Source organism: Urtica dioica, chromosome 3, assembly GCF_054948205.1.
Source record: "Urtica dioica subsp. dioica isolate 48M chromosome 3, U.dioica_male_clone48M_v1_H2, whole genome shotgun sequence".
Taxonomy (NCBI): Eukaryota; Viridiplantae; Streptophyta; class Magnoliopsida; order Rosales; family Urticaceae; genus Urtica; species Urtica dioica.
The window spans coordinates 40754388-40775089 of record NC_142758.1 but is presented as its reverse complement, the minus strand read 5'-3'; the positions used below and the strand labels follow the sequence as shown (position 1 = coordinate 40775089).

The 20702-nt window shown below is 37.3% G+C and overlaps 2 protein-coding genes across 2 annotated transcripts; one reads left to right on the top strand and one right to left on the bottom strand.

The window, feature by feature from the left end:
* Window positions 1–232: 232 nt before the first annotated feature.
* LOC149402792 (uncharacterized) lies at window positions 233–3706 on the top strand. Its single transcript, XM_089608533.1, has 2 exons — window positions 233–687; window positions 3406–3706. The coding sequence occupies exons 1-2, from the start codon at window positions 233–235 to the stop codon at window positions 3704–3706; spliced, it is 756 nt and encodes a 251-aa protein (XP_089464659.1).
* Window positions 3707–4793: 1087 nt separating this feature from the next.
* Window positions 4794–7320, bottom strand: LOC149402791 (uncharacterized). Its single transcript, XM_089609806.1, has 4 exons — window positions 6894–7320; window positions 6209–6316; window positions 5937–6048; window positions 4794–5863 (listed from the first exon to the last, which is right to left on the bottom strand). Exons 1-4 carry the CDS (start codon window positions 6900–6902, stop codon window positions 5739–5741), a joined length of 354 nt encoding a protein of 117 aa, XP_089465932.1. The 5' UTR covers window positions 6903–7320; the 3' UTR covers window positions 4794–5738.
* Window positions 7321–20702: the final 13382 nt, after the last annotated feature.

Below are 20702 nucleotides of genomic sequence, written 5' to 3'. Positions count from 1 at the left end.
GATGTGGATGTACATGTTCAGAGAAAAATAAGAAGCCTTCGAAGCATTCAAAAAGTTCAAGAGGCTCGTGGAGAACAAGTCCGAGCACAAGCTGAAGACTTTGCAAACTGATCGAGGTGGAGAGTTCACATCTCAGAAGTGTGCGGAGTTTTTCAAAGAAGAGGGAGTCGAACGTCACCTCACGGAACCAACACAACAAAATAGTGTGGTGGAGAGAAGAAATCGCACCGTAATGGGTACTGCGAAGAGCATGCAAGCCCCGGCGAACCTCTGGGGAGAGTCACTGCGACATGCGGTCTATCTCTTTAACCTCTTACTGACAAAGCTGTTAGGAGATTGTACCCCTTACCAAGTTTGGTCCAGAAAGCGACCTCATTTGGAGCACTTGAGAGTGTTTGGGTGTACTGCACATGTGAAGGTTGCAGGACCACATCTCAAGAAGCTCGATGATCGAAGTCAAGCAATGGAGTATATTGACGTCGAAGACGGAAGTAAGGCGCACAAGTTCCTTGATCCACCACATGGAAAAATCCTTGTGAGCAGAGACGCCGTGTTCGAGGAGAAGAAGTGGGAATGGTGCAACGACAGCGACGAGGTCGTACAAAATTTTGTGGAGTTTGGAATTTTACAAGATGACGGAGACGTAGAGGAGTTGGAAAATGCAGCAACTGTTGGAATTGATCTAGGGTTAAGAAAAAGTTTAACGCTTTGAGCAAGCGGCGAAAATTAAAAATTTTCTTTAAAACAAGTAAAACGTTTTTACTAACCTAGACAAAGTGCAAGTACATGTAAATTAAAACTATTAAAGAGCATAAATGTTTACTAACCTTTTTAGAAGCTTGAACGTTGAGAAGCCTTCGGAAGGTTGAAACGTTCGTCTCCCCTCGCAGCACATCTCTCTTCTCGGGAACTCGAGCAACGACGAAAGTTTCTATCACTAAAATCACTCGAGAAAAAGGAATTAGTGAGTGGGCACTTTTTAAACACGACGACTCAAGAACAAGTCTTGGTGTCGAAGAGCTAAAACACTAGGTCAAATGTGGACCTAGGTGCCAAAACAAAAACGAAAGTATACTAGAGAGAGAAGGAGGGAGGGGCGGCCAAGCTAGAGAGAGAAGCACTCAAATCTCTAAAACTTGGGATGGATGAAATGTGAAGAATGATGGCTCTATTTATAGGAGAGGTTTTACCTTCAATAAGATAGTTTCCTCTTCTATAGAATATCGCATATTCATGAGCAAAATTTGCTCTCTTTCCCTTTATTCCACACGGCCAAGAGGGGCTTCTAGAAGCTTTGGATTTGTTTCCTCTTTTGCTCTCTCCTTGCCTTGGCCGAAAATCCCTTCTCCTCATAGAGGAAATTTGTTTCCTCTTTTTCTTTTGGCAAGTATCTTCATACATTAATGCACAAAATAAACTCTCCTTTTTCTACAGGGTTGGACGACCATAGACCTTCTAGAAGGGCTTTCTAGATTTTTCTTTACTTGTTCATGACAACATAAGAAAAGTCCATTAAGAATTTTCAAGTAAAATTCTATGAAATGAAATTAATTCACAAGGCCCAATGAACTCATCATGGTCGAGTGATTTAAGCCATCATATGACCATGTCAAAAAATTTATTGACATTCATTTCATTTTATGTCCAAAGGACAAAAATACTCTTTTGACAATTTTCGTAAAACTTGTGTCGTTCTTGTTTTGACTTAGCTTCTAGTTTAACTATTCCTACTCGATATGATTTGTGACAGTGACCTCATGGATCCAAATGAACAAATTTTGAGCTAAAATACTTGGACTCAAAAGTTCACACACCTTTTCCAAGTTTAGCTTAATGTCAACTGACTCCACTAAAGAGTTGACACTGAGAATATCTCGGTTCAAATGAATTTATTTTCTACTCAAGAATTCAACTAAATTGTGATGAGTGGATCCACTGAATATTATCTATGTTTACCCTTCATGAATATCATCAGCTAGTCGGGATTTACAAAATTATCATTTTACCCTTCTAGCTGTCATTTCCTCAACTCCTTTGTCGCTTGTGAATAAGTTAGAAACAATGTATTGACGAGGAGCTAACAAGTCACATTGTTTCATCCAAAAGAGGCAAGACTCAATTTGGACACTGGCCAGTTCATTTATTCACATTCCAAGGAACAAAGCATGAGGTGATATACATTGCATTTCAGCAATCTTGTACATGAATTCCATATCTATGAGAACTTCACAAAGTTACTCATGACATCTTCACAACTTTGTACTTAAACAATAGGTCCTGTTAAGAATCACATAGTGAGTCCGAACTCTAACTTTCTCAAATGAGAATACGTAAGCTATGAAATAGCATGTCTCATTTCAGGATTAAGGTAAGCATGATGCAATTCATACGTAGTAACTTCGAGACATAAGAGGTTAAATGGTTTGTTATTGTCTTGTCTCTAGAAGTGCACTGGTTAATTCAGTACCTTCAGAAGATACCTAGAAGATCTATAGAGTCTCCAACTCTCAATGCCCCATAACCAGACATCATAGATTCTCCTAACAATCGTACTGAGGTCAATAGTCCTTTGACCCTTAGATTGCGAATATATCGTTTTAAGCAAACCATGACGAGTTTGTTCATGCAAATATACATTTGTCTCTTCATGTGTTGTTAGGTTTTTTTTATGGACTAAAGACTATAGATTATCATAAAGCTTCAAACAGACAAGGAAGAATGAATGAACGTTTCAACTTTTATTGATTATTCAGCAGTTACAAGCAAGAGTCTTCGTAAGACTATATTACATCAAATGTACATAAATAGAGACTACAACTCTTCTTGTGGGCACCATTTACAACAGCAACGCCACCAACAAGTCCGCACTAGACGTTACCGAAAACACCAGTAGCCATGCCGAACTCTCCTTAACAACAAGAGCGCTAGGGTGAGCCCACAACCGAAGATGGCTCTAAGAAACTCTGTTCTTTGCCGACGTCTGTGTAGATGCACCACTAAGAGAGATGGATCTCCAAAAATTGTTGTTGCTCACCACCGATGAGCCAGCAACATATCACAAGGCAGCAACTTAGGAGGCGTGGAACGAGGCCATGAAGAAAGAGCTCGGGTCCATTGAGAAGAACAAGATGTGAGAGCTCACCGACTTGGCACCTGGTCATAAGCTCATCGGCTTAAAGTGGGTGTTCAAGTTAAAGAGGGACAGCGAAGACAACATCCTTAAACACAAAACGAGATTGGTTGCGAAAGGGTACGTGTAAAAGCAAGGAGTTGACTTCGAGGAAACCTTTGCACCGGTGGCGAGACTCGACACCGTCTGGCTAATTCTTGCCTTCACAGCTCATCGTGAGTGGGAGATTCACCACTTGGACGTCAAATCATCATTTCTCAATGATGATATCGAAGAAGAAGTTTATGTCGCCAACCTGAAGGCTTCATCGTCAAGAATAATGAGCACAAGGTGTACAAACTGTCCAAGGCTCTCTACGGACTGCGCCAAGCACCAAGGGCATGGAACACTTGCCTCAACAAGAGAATGATGAGTCTCGACTTCATGAAGTGTGCTCAAGAGCCAATGGTGTACACGAGGAACCATGAAGCAGAAGAACTCATCGTTGGTGTATACGTCGATGATTTGATCGTGACGGGATCTAGCATTGAAGGTGTTGAGGGATTCAAGAAGCAAATGATGAAGAAGTTCGAGTGAGTGATCTTGGGCTGCTTTCATACTACCTTGGTACCGAGGTGGACCAGAAGAAAGACCACATCACAGTGAAGCAATCGGCTTATGCATAGAAGTTGTTGGAACAGTTCGCGATGGCAGATTACAACCCGAACAAGTATCCAATGGAAGCAAAGTTGCAGCTCGGAAAAGATGAGGAAGGTACCTTTGTGAATCCCACTGAGTATAGGTGTGTCATCGGGTGTATCGGGTACTTGACCCACACTCGACCTAATATCTCATATGCAGCTGGCATGGCGAGTCGCTACATGGAGCAGCCTACTACTCTACACCAACAGGCAGTGAAGCAAATTCTTCGCTATGTGAAGGGAACAACGAGCTATGGGATTCAGTACAAAAGAGGACGAGGAGCTGAAGAACTTGTCGGTTTCACTGACAGCGTTCTAGCCAGTGATATAGATGGCAGGTAAAGCACCAGAGGGATAGCGTTTTATCTCAACGAGAATCTGATCGCTTGGCAATCCCAGAAGCAGCGAATCATTGCTCTATCATCCCATGAGGCAGAGTTCATGGCAGCCACTGCAGCATCGTGTCAAGCATTATGGTTGAGAAGTTTGTTGAGCAAGGTGACCGGAAGCGAGCCAAAGCCGGTAATTCTCTATGTCGACTTCAAGTCTGCAATCGCATTGTAAAAAAAAAACCCGGTGTTTCATGGACGCAGCAAGGACATCGATACTCACTTCCATTTTATTCACGAGTGTGTCGAGAATCGACAGATCGTCGTGGAGTTCGTAAGTACCGGAGAGCAACGTGCGGATATTCTCACCAAGGCTCTAGCAAGAGTCAAATTCGCGGAGATGCGGGAGCTGTTCGACGTAAACAACTTCGAACCAAATCAAGCTTACGGGGGAGATTGTGAATCTAATCATGAATTGGTCAAAGAATTGATGGCCAAAAACGTTACATTGGTTACACAATTAGTGGAATAAATATAGGCTTTATTATAGGTATTATTGTTTCTCCTTAATGCCTACGATTTTCTTTGTTTTTCGTTTGGTTTTATTGTGTATGTTTTCTTTTGTTTACCATTAAGGTTACGTTATGTCTTGGTTAGTATAAATTGGTTGTGGTGTTGCAATGTTTGAACACACACTCAGACTTGTTTTCTGTCTTCTTCAAATAATACAAAGAAAATTCCCAAAAGTCCAATCTCTTTTATTTTCTTCAATTTGTTCTTCAATGATCCATTAAGTTGGAACCAACATAATACAGATCTGTAGCTTCGGTCCCTGTTGTAGCTTTGGCTGTGGCTTCGTCCAACGCAGCAAGGAGACCGATAGCGAGAACGAAACCTACCCGGTGATCACCAAAGACTACGCCCACGCTTGAAATACAAGTTTATTATAGAATTATAATCGAGTACGCACTAATGTAAATCGTATTATCAAGGGAAAGAAGATCCACGTGGTATTTGTTCCATTTAATCTCATTAATCGCTGGCGGCAAAGTCTTTTCCGAAGCAGAGACTTGATCCGCTGTTGAATGCCGTGAACTTGTAGGCCGATTCGCTCGCGTAACGCCGCCCCTCATCCACCTCTCCGGCCTGAACTCTCTCAAGTCTACTATAGGAGTTAGAGGCTTTCCATTATAGGCAACGGCGGCGATGGAAGATGTCAAAACTACCCTTTTGACTGACGCAGCCTTACCGAGCTCAGCACATTCAGCATTTTCTTCACCAAACGCACACACACACTCACTCACAAACCACACACACTCACTCACATAAAGACACACACACCTATATCTAATAAACCCTCACGGACACGAACACACTCACTCACAAATACACACAAACTCAGACACACTACACATACATCACACACACACAAATACACATACAATCGCACACAGCACACACACACACACTCACTCACAAACAAACACACGCACACAAACACACGCGCGCACACACACACACCCCCCCTATATCTAAGACGCCCTCACGGACACAAACAAACACACACACTACACACATCAGAGATTACGTATTAGTTACTCAGCTACCATCCTTAAAAAAATGTAAGCAGTGACGGTTTTTCCCCGTACCAATCTTTGCTCCCCTGTGTCTCCAAGACAGGTTTGAACGCTGAACCAATACGGTCTGGCAAAGTGTGTCCATACCTTGAATAGAAGATTCAATTAGTTGTCAGAAAAAATGGTTGGTATTCAAATTTTTATACTTCATTCGAATTACCGGAGTACAGGAGATAATATCGATTCCATGCTTTGCACGATGAAGAGCTTGAACAACGCTTACCAAAGCTGACCGTGTGTCGCCCATATACGCTGTGTATTTCCACAGCAGACTGTAAAAGAATAGAAAATAAAAATTTATGGCATTTAAAGTTGACACCTGATATTGATAAATAATGTAATTAATGATACTAAGATGAAATGGCATTTACGAGAACCAAAATTTAAAATTCAAGGGTTTTATAAGCGCAACTACCCTTGTAATTCAGGTACCTGCTTTTGGCCCGGCTTTGGAACCTCCTTCAAGACATCTCTGAACCCGATCAAAGGAACTTTGTTCTCTTGTAACCCAGTAAAGGTAAGTTTATTTCTTTTGTAGGACTGTTCAAATGCACGAAAAAAAAAAAAACAAATATCAGAACGAGCAACATACAAACACACACACAAACATAGTTAATGACTCGTGAATTTGACATTCATCCAGCTGTACCATCTCTTTTCTCGGTGCTTACCAAACTAATAAAATTCACATCAGAAAAGACAAGGCATTAAAATGGAGCAACCAGCAAAACATCTGTTTATTAGACTCACTCAATACTGCCTATGATTTATGTAGCAGAACACTATGGAAAGCTTAACAGAGAAGCCACCCATTAAAATGGCTTGCTATAAAAAGAACACATGAAATTTTAGATACCGGTGGAGAGAAAAATAGTAAAAAAGATTAGGGTGAACTTCCACATCAAGACAATAAAAAAAAAAAAAAAAATTATCCCCTGTCAAATATGAATACATATATCATGTAGGAAACATTTCTATATAGCTGAACAGATTACACCAAATTAAGATTTCTAGGAATCAATTAAGAAAAGAAATGCATAGTTATATGAAACTTTTTTATTTTAGTTTCATTTAGATTTTTGTAAATAGAAGTAGTAACAAGTGTAAAATTTATTACCAATTCCATCCTCAGCAGCACTTCGTGTACCTCTCAGCAATGGCACATTCCCAGGTCGACGAGTTGGCCTTTTCTTTGCTACTTGAAACAGCAAGACGAAGAACACGGATAAGTTTCAGAACAGTGCGAGCTTTAGCATTGTCGTGCCAAACAGAAGCAGAACAACAGATCGTGGCTGAGAACGAAGGAGAAGCAAGGGCAGACCCAACATTGATCTGGTAGTTATCAAAAGGTGTAAAGCTTGAACTTTACGATTCCCTCTATAATCTCTACGATTTAGACAAAAGATAATACTAAAACGTAAACACATTGTTTAATAAAAATAAAATTAAAAATCAGATTCTAACTTCACTTCAAGAATCCACTTTGCGAAATCTAAGAAAAACCAGCAAAAATATAGATTTACAGATGCATACTGTTGTGAGAGACTTTCTCTCATCCAAAAAAATATGAAGGCCCAATCCAAACGAATGAGCATGGTAGGCCCGGCCCAAGAAACGAACTGGAAAGATCAATTGACCAACCCAGGAGGCTGAAAGATCTAAAGAGGGGGGCCTCGACTTTTTCTTCCAAAGAGGGCGGCTTCGATCTTTTCTTACAAAGAGGGGGACCTCGACCCTTTCTTCCAAGGAGGGGGTCCTCAACCTTTTTCACCACGGAGGTGGTCCTCGCTCTTTTCTTCCAAGGAGAAGCTCGTCTTTGCATGCGCAAAAAGAAAATGACGAATCTACCTCGACACTCGTCACATCGTTATAAATATCTTAGACAAATACATGTCAAACGCTGACTTTTTCTCTCTCTAACTAGAATGTGTCGAATCCTCTATTCATCTATTTTTCTCATTAAATAGATCTTTAAGGCCGAAATCATAAACAAAGAGAAATCAAAGCCAATTCTCTCACACAATTTCACACGAAAAAAATGAACAATCTACTTCCATTCTCTTTAGAGTGGGAGAAGAAAAGTTCACTCTCCCTCACAACCTAAGGCTCCAAAGCCAAATCATATTTTCTCTACAAAAGTGTCCAAGAACTTGAGAAACCAATTCTCATGTTCTTCACTTGATAAGAGGAATATTTCACGACTAATCTCACAGATTCGAAGACACATGGCCATGTTCGCTCACGTCACTTATCCATAAGTGTTAATCCAAAAAACGGCTTAACACATACATCCATCAACAACTAAAGAAATCCTACTCAAATAGATTTTCAATTCTTACGTCAATGATAGAAACCCCAACATATCAAAATTCCAAATTTTCGAGTCTTAAATACAGTGCAAAGCTTAGAATAAAATCAAGAGGAAAAGTCCGATGTAGTTCAATTAATCAACACATACGAGATTCATCTTAAAAAAATCAATATATCTACATAGAAAATTCAAACTTTGAAGCCCAATATATAAATTAGGTCACAATTCGGGAACCCAAAATTGGAAAAGTGAGAAAATCCGAAATTGGCGTAAATCTATAGTGAGAGAGATTAAAAATATAGAGAAAGAGATAGAGAGAGGTTCGTAAGTACCGGAGGGAACAGAGACAAGATGGTCGCGGTGGAGGTGGCAGTCGCGAGGTTTGGCGAAGCCTGTCAAAATTTCATGCACCGAGGTCGTGGTCGCGACGTCTCAAAATGTCCTTGCAAATTCGTGGCGGCGAGTGACGATACCACAGATTGAGGAGGAATTGGGTCCTTTATTGGCCGGCAAAGCTGTCGAAGATGGAGAAGCTGAAGCGAGAGAGCGAGAGAGAGAGAGAGATCGTGAAGGTTTTGAGAAGAGAAATTTCATTATTGCGTAAACGTCAAAGATAACTAAACTTCCTACTTTAGAAATATCCAAAAATGAACTTTTGCCTTATTTCGGACAAAAATACCCTTCTGACCATATAGCATCATATAACATCGTACGTCATCGTACGTACGACATCATACGCATCGTATGACATCGTATGTCATTTTATGTCATAATGGTATTTTTGTCCGAAATAGGGGAAAAAGTCTGTTTTTAGATATTTTGAAGTAAGAGATCTAGTCATGATATTTTGTTAATTTTGAGGTCCATATAATATAATTTCTCTTTGAGAAATGACTAAACAATAAACGAGTTTCATTTCTAAAAGCGAAGTCAAAAGAATAAAAGAGTAAACATTCACCGCTTTATTAAATGAATGAAATAAAAGAGGAAAATATATCTAGCTAAATTTTTTGACTTTTGGATGTGATAAAGTTGCATCCAATGTCTAGTTACATTTTTAAACGTGACATATCGCATCTAAATGTTAAAAATCTATCTTCAAACCAATATTTTTTATGAAGCTCGGTGATGCGTTAGGATGCGACTTGTCACATACAAAAGTTGTTCGAAGCTAATGACCTAATTTGTCGTAGTGGTATTTTACATCTATGTGTTGTGTAAATCTTAAGGGAAGAGATTGAGTGATAGAGAGATTGAGTCTCTGATCTAAGAGGAGCTTAGATCGCCATACATTGGAGAAGTCAAAGAAGCTAGACATTTAAGAGGAAGTCTGCAAACTAAAGTCATGTACCTTTGATTATTGAGATAGTGGATCATTTTTTCACCCACCGGATGTATCAGTTTCCCTGACTAGGTACTTTATCACCGAACAAGGTTACCTAATCTCTGCGTCCATTATTGTTTTTCTGCTTGTTTGATTGCTTGCTTGCACTAGCTGATAGTTGTTCAACCCGATATAGTTGAACAACCTTATCAATACATGTTTAGTAATTTCATATATATATATATATATATATATATCAAGGGTTAAAATACCGTTTCGAGCCTCCCGATTTACGGAAAACTGACACGCCGACGGAAAACCAAACGGAATAATGTGGAAAAGGGCAAATGAAATGTCGTCTTCGATGGAAGACTAACATGCCGATGGAAAACCGAACGGAAATAATATTGCAAAATAAACGAATATATATATGTAAATGTAGTCCAAATTTAAAACACTTGAAATCATACATATCAAACATAAATGTTCTAGAGAAGAAAATCATAAGTGGTAAAGTCACACCACAACATTGCAACCCATCATGAAATAAAGATGTTCTACACGCATATAGTTAAATAGAAAATGAAATACATCAATAGAATCCCGATGGACGTCTCGGTTGGATAAAACTCGGTTGATTTTCTTGAAGCTCGCAATATTAGCACCATGTGAAATGCCCCTTGTACTATTGTTGGAAGTTTTGAACATGCTTGTCGTACTCGGCTTGATCGTACCCCACTACATCAGTTATGAGTGGACATCCGGGTACACATGCTATAATGTGCTTGACACTGAATCGATCTACGTATACAACAAAGGTACAACGTGTACTTCCTTGCGGATTAACATGTGGCTGCGCACTCCTATTGGATTAGGATAATGGTAAGAATGATAAGTATACGAACCGTCACTTTGTGTGTTTGATGTAGTGGATGACAATGTCGACCTGAGACATCAAGTGATCAACGACATATTCAGTACCAGAGGACATGTATGATTCATATCCTTGTTGTGTTACACTGCCGTAATATTATTAGAAGACATGAAGTGCGTTGTTCCTCTTTGTGTCCCACCTCCGTAATATAACCCGGTCTCAAAGTCAAAGTATTCTCCCGACATGTGAAACATATAATATATTATTTTTCATATTAGTCATAAATAGATTGTTTGAGAAATCCATAACATTTAAATTTTAATACACTAACCTGTCAGATCTTTGACGCCGTGCCCTGTGATTTTCATCTTGTGTAGCTTGATAACCTTCTTCCATAGTCCAAGGATCGTAATGTTGACCTCCATCACTAGCACCCACCAACATCTTGTCTAGCTCCAAAGCCGTCCTTTAAAAAAAGTATAAGTAAATTAATTACTTGAAATTAATTTGGTTAGGTAAGTTATAAGGAAAAAAGCATATATTAAGATGTGTACCTCTTATCATTCAAAAAAACATTACTCACATATAAATATAAAATGTAAAAAAATTGCGTCCAATAGGATTTGAACCTATACCAAAGGTTTAGAAGACCTTTGTAATATCCATTAGACAATGGATGCTTTTTATTTGCATTTTTTTCCTTTCTTCTTTGTAAACCACGACTCTGCCAAAAATTTATGGAAAGTCACCACCACGTCCATCATCGTCACCATTAGTAGGATCATGTTCATCGTCTAATGATCCATGCGAAGTCTGACAAACGTGTTCATTCAATACATGGTCCAAATCAACTCCTTCCTCTCAAGCCCATGAGGACGCGTGGGTCAGGATTCTGGTCTTGATCGTCGAGGTGAACTGGTCGGATCCAAAGGATCTTTCCTGCCAGCGACGTCTCGTTGCTTTGTGTGGATGATGGATATTTTCTTAACTAAAAAAAACTCGCACGACGCAAGCGTACGTGTCTTCAAGTAATAGAGTGCAAAGAGCATGAATATCGATCCGACGAGGACTCAAGACGATTTACGATAGCAACTCACTAGTTTTCCTTTTCGAGTTATGAATATGTAATAGAGGGGGGGGGGGGTTGATTGTTTTTTTAGAGCAAACGAAATTCAATAGCAAGATTAACTAAAAGCGATTAAACAGCGATTCAAACACAAAGATAAAGAATGGAAACACTTAGTCTCAATCCCCCTAAAGTATCCACTAATTTCTCTCCCGTGTTTAGGGACCTAGATATTTAACGAACTTACACCTCTCGGTTTGGGTTCTATTAAAACAAACAACCGCAGTTAGCCCGGGATTTTAAACAACTACATCTACCCCTAGTCTTCCTATAGCTCCAGTTAGGTGAATGATGGGAAGAGTAAACCTCACTCGTTTATTACCTCTCAGTTTCTAAACTCGCCTAAGATTCACTAATTAGGTAGCTAATCTAATTAGAACTACCACATAACCCATAACCCATAGAATTTCACTCTCAAACCCAGCCATGAAGCACAAAGTCTAATATAATGATTTGACCAACCAACTCACACTACTACATAAAGCACATTTTAAGACATAAAAAAGGTGACTTAAAATACCTTCCGAGTCGTACCAGAAAACGACCTCTAGGTGAGTGACTTAAAAAGTCTATAGTTTTTAAGACGTTTTTTTTAAATGTCTTTAAATCACCTAAAAAAATGACTTAATATTTGAATAGAACGAATTAGAAAAGTGTCCACGTAGACAAAGAAATGCTGACGTGGAGGTGTCTTTAAAGACATTTTTTATATGTCTTTGTAGAATTTTAAAAAATGACTTAAATCTCTTTATAAAACGACTTGAAATGGTTCCATGTCATCAATAAAAGATGACGTGGATAACTTATGAAGACGTTTTATAAGAGTCTTTATAATTCTTTAAAAAACGACGTAATAAACGCTGACATAATCAATGTTGCTGGCATGTACTCATTTTTAAGACATTTTTCTTATGTCTTAATTGCATATCGCTGACGTTGAATTATATTAAGAAGACGTTATTATTATTTTTTTAATAAAGAAGACGTTATTTTTAAATGGGTACAATTTAGAAGACGTTTTTATTAGTCAATTTGGGATGCTTACGTGGATGCGCCCAATTATTAATTTTGAGAAATTTAAATATTTTCACAATATATTTAATACCTGATCATATTTTCATAATATTTTCAACACCTTATCTATAATTACAAATAGCATAACAACAAAAAAAATTCATTTATAGTCTCAAATTGGCATCAACAATCCAAAATGCAATATATTAATCCAAAGTGCAACAATGGAATATAGCAGAAATGTAGTGACAACAAAAACAACTATAGTATTGGATTCAAATGGAAATAGTGTAAAAAAGAGCATGCCTTGGGAAGAAGCTGCATTCATTTTTTTTTTTGCATAACTTCTTGTTAGACTTTAAGTTGTAATCCTTCAATTACACATTCCGCCAAAATAGCTCGAACTTCGTTGATTTCAGCGGCCGTATATAATGATCTTTTATCAAAGTACATTTTCAAAATAACAAAAAAGGGTCAGGAAAGATTATATCAATAATAATACATACAAACTAAATATATAACTGAAAAGGGAAGATTATTGGCAATATTATTGTATAACTGTTAGACACCTGGTAGAAACTAGCTAATTTCATTTTTATTTTATGGTAGAAACCTGTATGAAAGAAATCACATTTCTTAACGGTACCTCTGAGATAGACTAGCACTCAAATATACCTGGTAGTGCACTGAAGTGCAAAAAATATGCGTAAGTCCAGCTTAATATATATATATATATATATATATATATATACACTTATATGTGAATCAAGAACAGTGTAAAAGTCACGTGCAATTATAAGGTCATGCATGAATCTCAGTACATAAAAGCCAATTCGAAAGTCGACGGTTGTCTTGGGCACTAAAATGAAAGCAAAAAGTATGTTAAAAAGACATGCAGAACTACTACAATTTTTTTACTTACAAAACAGGCAGAGATCAATAACAAATTAAAGGTTTATAAGAAGAAAAAGTCAGCTATACTTACATTGCAATGTGTTAAATTGAAATACAAACTTTTTGGCTGTACTTTGCGCATTCATTTGAGCAATGCAAACTTCATCATGGCTCTAGCATGATTATATATCACGAGAGAAATAAATGTATTCATCGTCGCTAATAAGTGTAATAAGAAATGAAGAAAATGCATATCATAAGTGTCTTTACTCATAGTTTGTCTCAGTGGGTCAAAGTAATAAGCCATCTTAGCTGAAACATCAATCACAACTAATGTCCAATGACTCTACATGACAAAAAACGTAAATAACAATGTCAAAAAACGGTGGTATTCGTTTCATCTCACAATATTTTATTCACTTCCTTCATTAAAGACAAAGTGAGACAGATTGTGTATGTTAGTGGTAAGGTGAGCTTCATAATATCATGTATCATTTAATATATTATATATATAAAGAGAGAATGTTTTTAAAAATAGTAGCTTGTTCCTTGAATTATTTAAGTGAAATATAATCATGAAACCCAACAAACCTTACGCTACCATTCTATTGAATCAATAATGACTTAACACAAATATCGGAAAAAAAACTAATAACAAAACAAGATTACCCAAGAAAATATGTTTCTTTTCCTATGCTTGCAATTACTCGTATATCTATAAGCTGTTTATGCTTTTTCATTTGTCTTTGTAATAAATAGTAGATGTTCTTCCATTTGGAAACACCTGTATTTGACAACTTTTTGAGGTTTCACTAATTAATAGGATACGAGAAAAAAATAAATAAATAGAAACCAAAAGCCTGGACCTAGAACTAGATAAGGATGCTAAGATATTTTCTAAAACTATAACTTAGAGTCACATAACGTGGGTGGAAAAATACTAGACCTGTAATCCCTTGAAGATATACTAATTTACTTCTTCATATATTATATTGTCACATGTCACGTGGAGGGTAAAGGCTAGACTTGTACAAATATCAACCTAGAATCTCTTCATACCACAAATTGACACCCTTTTCTGGCCGTAGTGTGACTAGAACCCCTATATATGCTAAGGTTGAGAAACAAAGACTGATTCATCATTATATATATTCATCTTGAATAAAATAAAAATAACAAAACAAAGACTGTCATTTAAGATTAATATTGTACATTAATAACTCGAGACCTAGATACTATAGTAATTATTTGATACTCGTTTTGGCTATAATCAAATTTTGAACAGACTCTAGCTATATACTCCAAGAAACCATTTTTTAAATGACGTATAGCTTTGATACATGTGTGCCGACATATTTGAAATAGTAAATGTAGTGAATTGTCGTTTTAGGGACTAGAACTCAATGCTGTAAAGTTTCAGCACTACGACTTTTCAATTAGGGTTTTGCTTATAGCTACCTCTCACTCAACCTTGGTCTCTTTACAAACCAACCGTTTTAAAAGTTTTCTCGAAAGGAATACTGTTTTTTTTTCTGTTTGTTTGTTGAAGTTGAAGATCTAAAGCTTCTCGTTTGGGTCTGTAGAGAAAAAGGGATCTACTCTACATATGAAATTTGATATTAATTTAACTGTTTCATAATTTGTTCTACTCTATAGCCTTTAATAAAGTAAACTGAGATAGTCAAACAGTTACTAACAAAATCCTACACTGCACAATTAATTAAAGAGTACTTTGCAAAAAGAATGTGTTCCACAACTCTTGTGACATAAAAAAAAAGCTAAACGGGCTCTGGTGTGGCATTGGTAATAGAGTTTTAGCCGCTTAACCCATTCATTTTTCAACTCAAAACCCCACATCCATGGAGACTAGCTATGAAAAAATGGACATTTTCCAAGAATAAAAGAGGAAAATGGACAAAATAATAAAAGTGATACTCAAATGACTCAACTATGTGCGAAAGAACCTTAATCAGTGCACATTAAACAAATTGGCACCAAGTCTGAAATTAGTGGGCACACATATACGACCACAGAAGATAAAATAAGCAGCCAGAAACAAAGACTGATTCATCACAAGAGTCATATACAGAAGATAAAAAAAAACCAGCCAGAAACGAAGACCATAGTCAAGTACAGATATATACTAACCACTGGAATCAGCAAATGTCGGCCGAAGAGAAACAATGTCTGCACGTACTCGACGAACAATGGGAAGGACCGAAAAAAATCGTGAAGGACGGGGGCACAGTGAAGGCACAGAACGTGGAAAACTGTTTCAGAACAAAGAAAAATTAGGTTTCCCTTTTTTTCTCTATTTTCTGAAAGACTAATAATAAAAAAATTGAATATATATATGATTTTAAAGGAAACTAATTACGTTAATAAAAAAAAGGAACGTCCTACAAAATCATCTTCAGAGAAAAAAAAGGAAACTGACCGTTTTGTTTAAAGGAAAATGACTTACATGGGTATATTAACAACACGTCCGAATTGTAATCTTCTATTTAAATCGTTTTCATCAGAGTAAAGAAAATAACGGGTGATCAGCTTCGAATGCATCAGAAGAATAAGTTTACCTCTTTACTCTTCTATTACGTTTGCTTAGTCAAACCTAGTTACTCCTGCCCTAGTTTTCTTGAACAGAGACTGGAAAATGGATTGACAAGTCAGTGAATATTTTTGTTGAAGAAATAAATAAGGGTATGATTGAATAAAAAAGTGTCAAAGGGGCAGGGGATAAAAATACAATTCTCTTTTCTAGGAAACAAAACTCTGAGTCTGAGAAACGTTGTTTTTTGTCTCAGACATTTTGTCGAGCACCTAGAGGATTCCATCGGATCACCATCCTGACCGCCCAATCCTGACCGGAAATTGCCTCGCCTGGATCACCATCGGATGGTCATTGATTTTCTGCACAAAAAAAAACAAGTAATACTGATCATACAGGACATACATAGAAGAAATAGCGGAGTCTGTGCCGAGGGCCCCTGGTTCCGCCGCAGCCGAGACAGGTACGCCGCGTTCCCCTGCGCCGCGCGTTGTCGTCCGACAGAGGGTTCTTCGGATTCATCGACCGCGGCTTCGAACGGGTAGGGTCGCCGTCGCTCAGGCTCCACGGGTAGGCTCTCTCACTGCTACTAGTATTCTGAGGCTCCTCCGTTTCGGAGAAGAAGATTGAGTTGGAGTGGAAGGAACTGATTGAAGGGCGAATTGGTGGTGGACAATAAAATCCTCGGCTTCGTCTTGTTCTGGATTGGAGCGAGAGATTGACGTTCGTGGTGATGAGGAATCATCAGTGTTCGTCGTGGTGAGCGAGAGATTGGAGGAGAATTGTTTTTTTTTTGTTACAACAACAGGATAGGATAAGTATAAGTGTGTTTAAGAAAAACTGTTGTTGTTTTCAAAAGTAAAGCTACATATACGAATGGATACAATTGCTATGAAATCAAAGATTTGCTTTTAATAATTTTGACCTTGTTTTTATATGTAACAGCCCACATACATCATGTGGAATTATTTTTTCATTGCCACGTGAGATTAATTTGCCTACGTGGAAATTACAAATAAATTTACAATAATTTAAAAAATAATATATAAAATTAATTGTAAAATTATTTCTATATATTACAAGACGTTTATTAAATGACTTAAATGATATGATTTAATTTATTAAGTCATTTAATAAATAACTTCAAATAAATTATTAAGTCATTCTTTAAATGTCTTAAAAATATATACGCATTTCAAGTCATTTTTTAAATGACTCAAAATATTTTTTATATATTTTTTGAAGATATTATTTTATTGACTTCAAAAGTCTGTTTGAGACGTTTTTTAAATGACTTGAAAATCCAAACGAAAATTTAGATTATTAAAGTTGTGCATTTTAGAGAACGTCTTAAATCTCAAGTCTTCTAATGTACTTTATGTAGTAGTGTCATCTCATTAACTACATTGCACCTCTCTAACTACTTATCTACAGTGATTATAAATAAACAAAGCAAAATAAAGATGAGTGAAAGAAACAAAACAAAGAACAAAGTAGACATTGAATGCTAAACTCAACAACCAACCATAAATTGCATTAAAATCAACCAACTTGCATAACTGAAACACAACTTCAATATTGAACTTCAACAAATGAATTACTTCAAAATTAACAATATTCAATGCTCATAACATAAAAGAAATCAGCACAGCTCAAGATAACAACTTAAAAGTCAAATAAGGTTCAAAGACTAGAAATGAAATAAAGAGTTCAACAAAGCAAGAAATAAACAAAGAAATGGATAAGAGTGAACTATTAGTGAGGATTATGATGATGGAGAGGGTGTCACTTCAGTCTTTCTTCTTCGTCACTCCAAAGCTCAAGAACAAAACAAGCTTTTCTCCAAAACCTAGCTTTTTCACTTCTCTTTCTAAAAAAAACGAGTTCTCCCTCAAGTTGAAACCTAGACAATGATATAATGCCTTCCAAAGTGTGTTTTCGGAGCCATTTTGGACCCATGGATGAGATCCAAGAGCCAAAATTTGCTAAAAAGGCGAGAATATGGAAGCTAAAAAAGTGGCGTGGCGCACCGCGCCACTTGAATGGAGCATCACGCCACTTGGAAATTCACAATGGCGCGTCGCACCAAGCTGGATTTCTTAAGGGGTGGCACACTGTGGATGTGCGTTGGCTCCTCGGACATTCTTTCCAACAAATATACTACGGGGCGCGTGTCGACATATTCTAGGTGCGGCGCGCCGACCACAAGACTCAAGTTCTGAATTTTTGTGAAGTCCAAAATAGTCTCGTTTAGCTCTCGAATGCCTCATTTACTCCATGACTCTCCAAAACTCTCTCTTTGACTTAAAAACTGTAAAATACACTAAAACTACACAAAATAACATCAAACACACGAAGAACAAGCTTCGATTCTCATCTAAAAGTCGTAGATAAGTGTGAATAAATCTCACTTATCAGTGGACAACTACGAACATGCTCTAATTTCTCTCGCAGTGCCGAGACGATGCAGTTTGAGACAAGATTCTCATTGACAACTTTCGTAAAGTGTGCGTTTGGATTCTGAACATGGCCCACCATTCTCCTACAAAATTAATCGAACTCCGTAAACATTAAATTATTAAATATTACACTTTTGATTCAAAGATGGAGTTCTTACCGGAAGTCATCTTCGATCTTCACGTTACTGCGCTTTTGTTACCAAACATGCCTCTCGCATCGCAAAATACTACAAGTTCGTTTCCAATGTTTTCGCATTCATCATTCAGAAATAAAACCTCAAAGACTTACGTAACCGACGTAAGATGCTCGGGTAGTATCACGATCTCCAAATTATATTGAAACTTTGGATTTAGGTAGTGCGCTACGAGTAAAACATTCAAAGATACCAATTAGAAATTACACAAAGACATTTACAATGAATAAGTGAAATGACTTTTACCTGCTTGGTGTAACGGATGAGAAAATTGTCTTGTCCATCTTTCAACCGTAATATCTACTACCCATTGTTTGTTAGGAATGTTTTCGAACTTCTTTTTCATCAACTCAAAGACGTGATAAAACAAGTCCATAGTCGAAAGTACTTCAATATCAACCAGACGCAAATCAGAGTATATAGACTCAAACACTTGGACACACCATCAATATGTATACATAAGTTGTTTTTCCAATACTTTTGATTCTGCAAATTGCCCAGCAGCAGTTGGACGAAAGGAAGATTGATCCCACCAATCTGAAGTGAACATCTTCTTCAACCCAAATCGATTGCTCCAGAGACTTATTAAGGCTAAGTAATTTGTGGCGAATCTAGTAGGACTTGAAAGAATTAGCTCCCCTTGACCTTGTTCTCTCATCTTCGATAGGACTATCTCGTGGTTGTAGATGAACTTCGTGACATCTCTACAATTCTTAATCACTTCGGCAAAAATTACTCTTTTGCCCACGTCTTCGAGCATCGAGTCAAGAAAATGCGCGGTACACGGACTTCAATACAAATTATAGCGCCTAACGCGAGTTTCAATGCAGCTTTCTTGTACGCCGAACCATTATCTACGACAATATGAACAACATTATGTTCTCCGACTTCTTTAACCACCGCAGACACCTTATAAATGTATGTATAATTTTTTATCTCGTCTGACGCATCAACAGACTTCAAAAACACGATCTTACTAGCCAAAAACACTAACATTTATGATGCTCAAATGCATTGATCCCATCCAACCATCTGACATTATGGTGCATTCATACCGCTTCCATGTTTCTCTTGGCTTGTCGATGTACTTCTTCACAGACGCGACCTCATCTTTCAAGTACGTATTGTAAATCTCGCACGGACTAGCAAGCGGGATATCTGGACCTGTAAAGTTTGAAAACGTAAGTATATTTTCATACTACAATATTTGCAAAATCAAAGAGCTGCTGCAAATTCAAAAGGCTTACCGAATGCCATAGTTTCATTTATCATGTGTCGTAAGTGAGGTGACCTCACTTTGTTTGTTGGAATATTTTCGTGAATGACGCAACTGCTTACGGTTTTTCCTAATCATTGCTTCAACGCAGGATTCGTCATCTCAGGAATAGATCTCTGGCGCGCACTTTCTGACCGAAAAATGGGGATGTGCTTGTGCACTCCTTGAACCCCTACAAGGGCCAGATCTCCATGCATCCGACCGTGACTCTTGTCGGCTTCTCTTTAGAGCTTGCAACGTATCTTGTTCGAATTATTGGTCGCGGTCAAACTCTTTTTGAGTGGGACCGAAACGTCAGGCCAAGTGCTCAACCGTTTCATTTAGAACAGACTTTCTTTTCTTCTTCTGAACAGTCGTCTCCACTAATGCTTTCATCTCATCCCGTACTTCTGTAGGACAACTCGGATACTTTTTGACATTTTTTTGGATCGTTTCCACTTAAGTGAAACTTCATCCGCGTGATTCCTCTACCCATCGTTACATGCCCACAATAATTGCATGTGAAATGGTTCAGATATGTTGACATTTGTACAATACTTACGAACTCCTTCGTCACTCATATTTCATATACCTAGATATTCATTTCAATATTTCAATCAATTTCGTTTCAATTAATTTCAATTCCAACAATTTCATTTCATTCAAAATCATTTCCAACAAGTTCAATTCAATCGATATCATTCCAAACAATTTCAATTCCAATAACTATTACTCAAACATTAATATATGTATAAGTGAATATATATATATATATATATATATATATATATATATATATATATATATATATATATATATATATATATATAGAAGCTTACTTAAAAAAACAGAAATAAAAAGTTGTAAATTTGGTTTTTGATTCGTCAGAAAAAATGGTGGTTCGCCGGAAAAAAAGGGTGGTTCGCC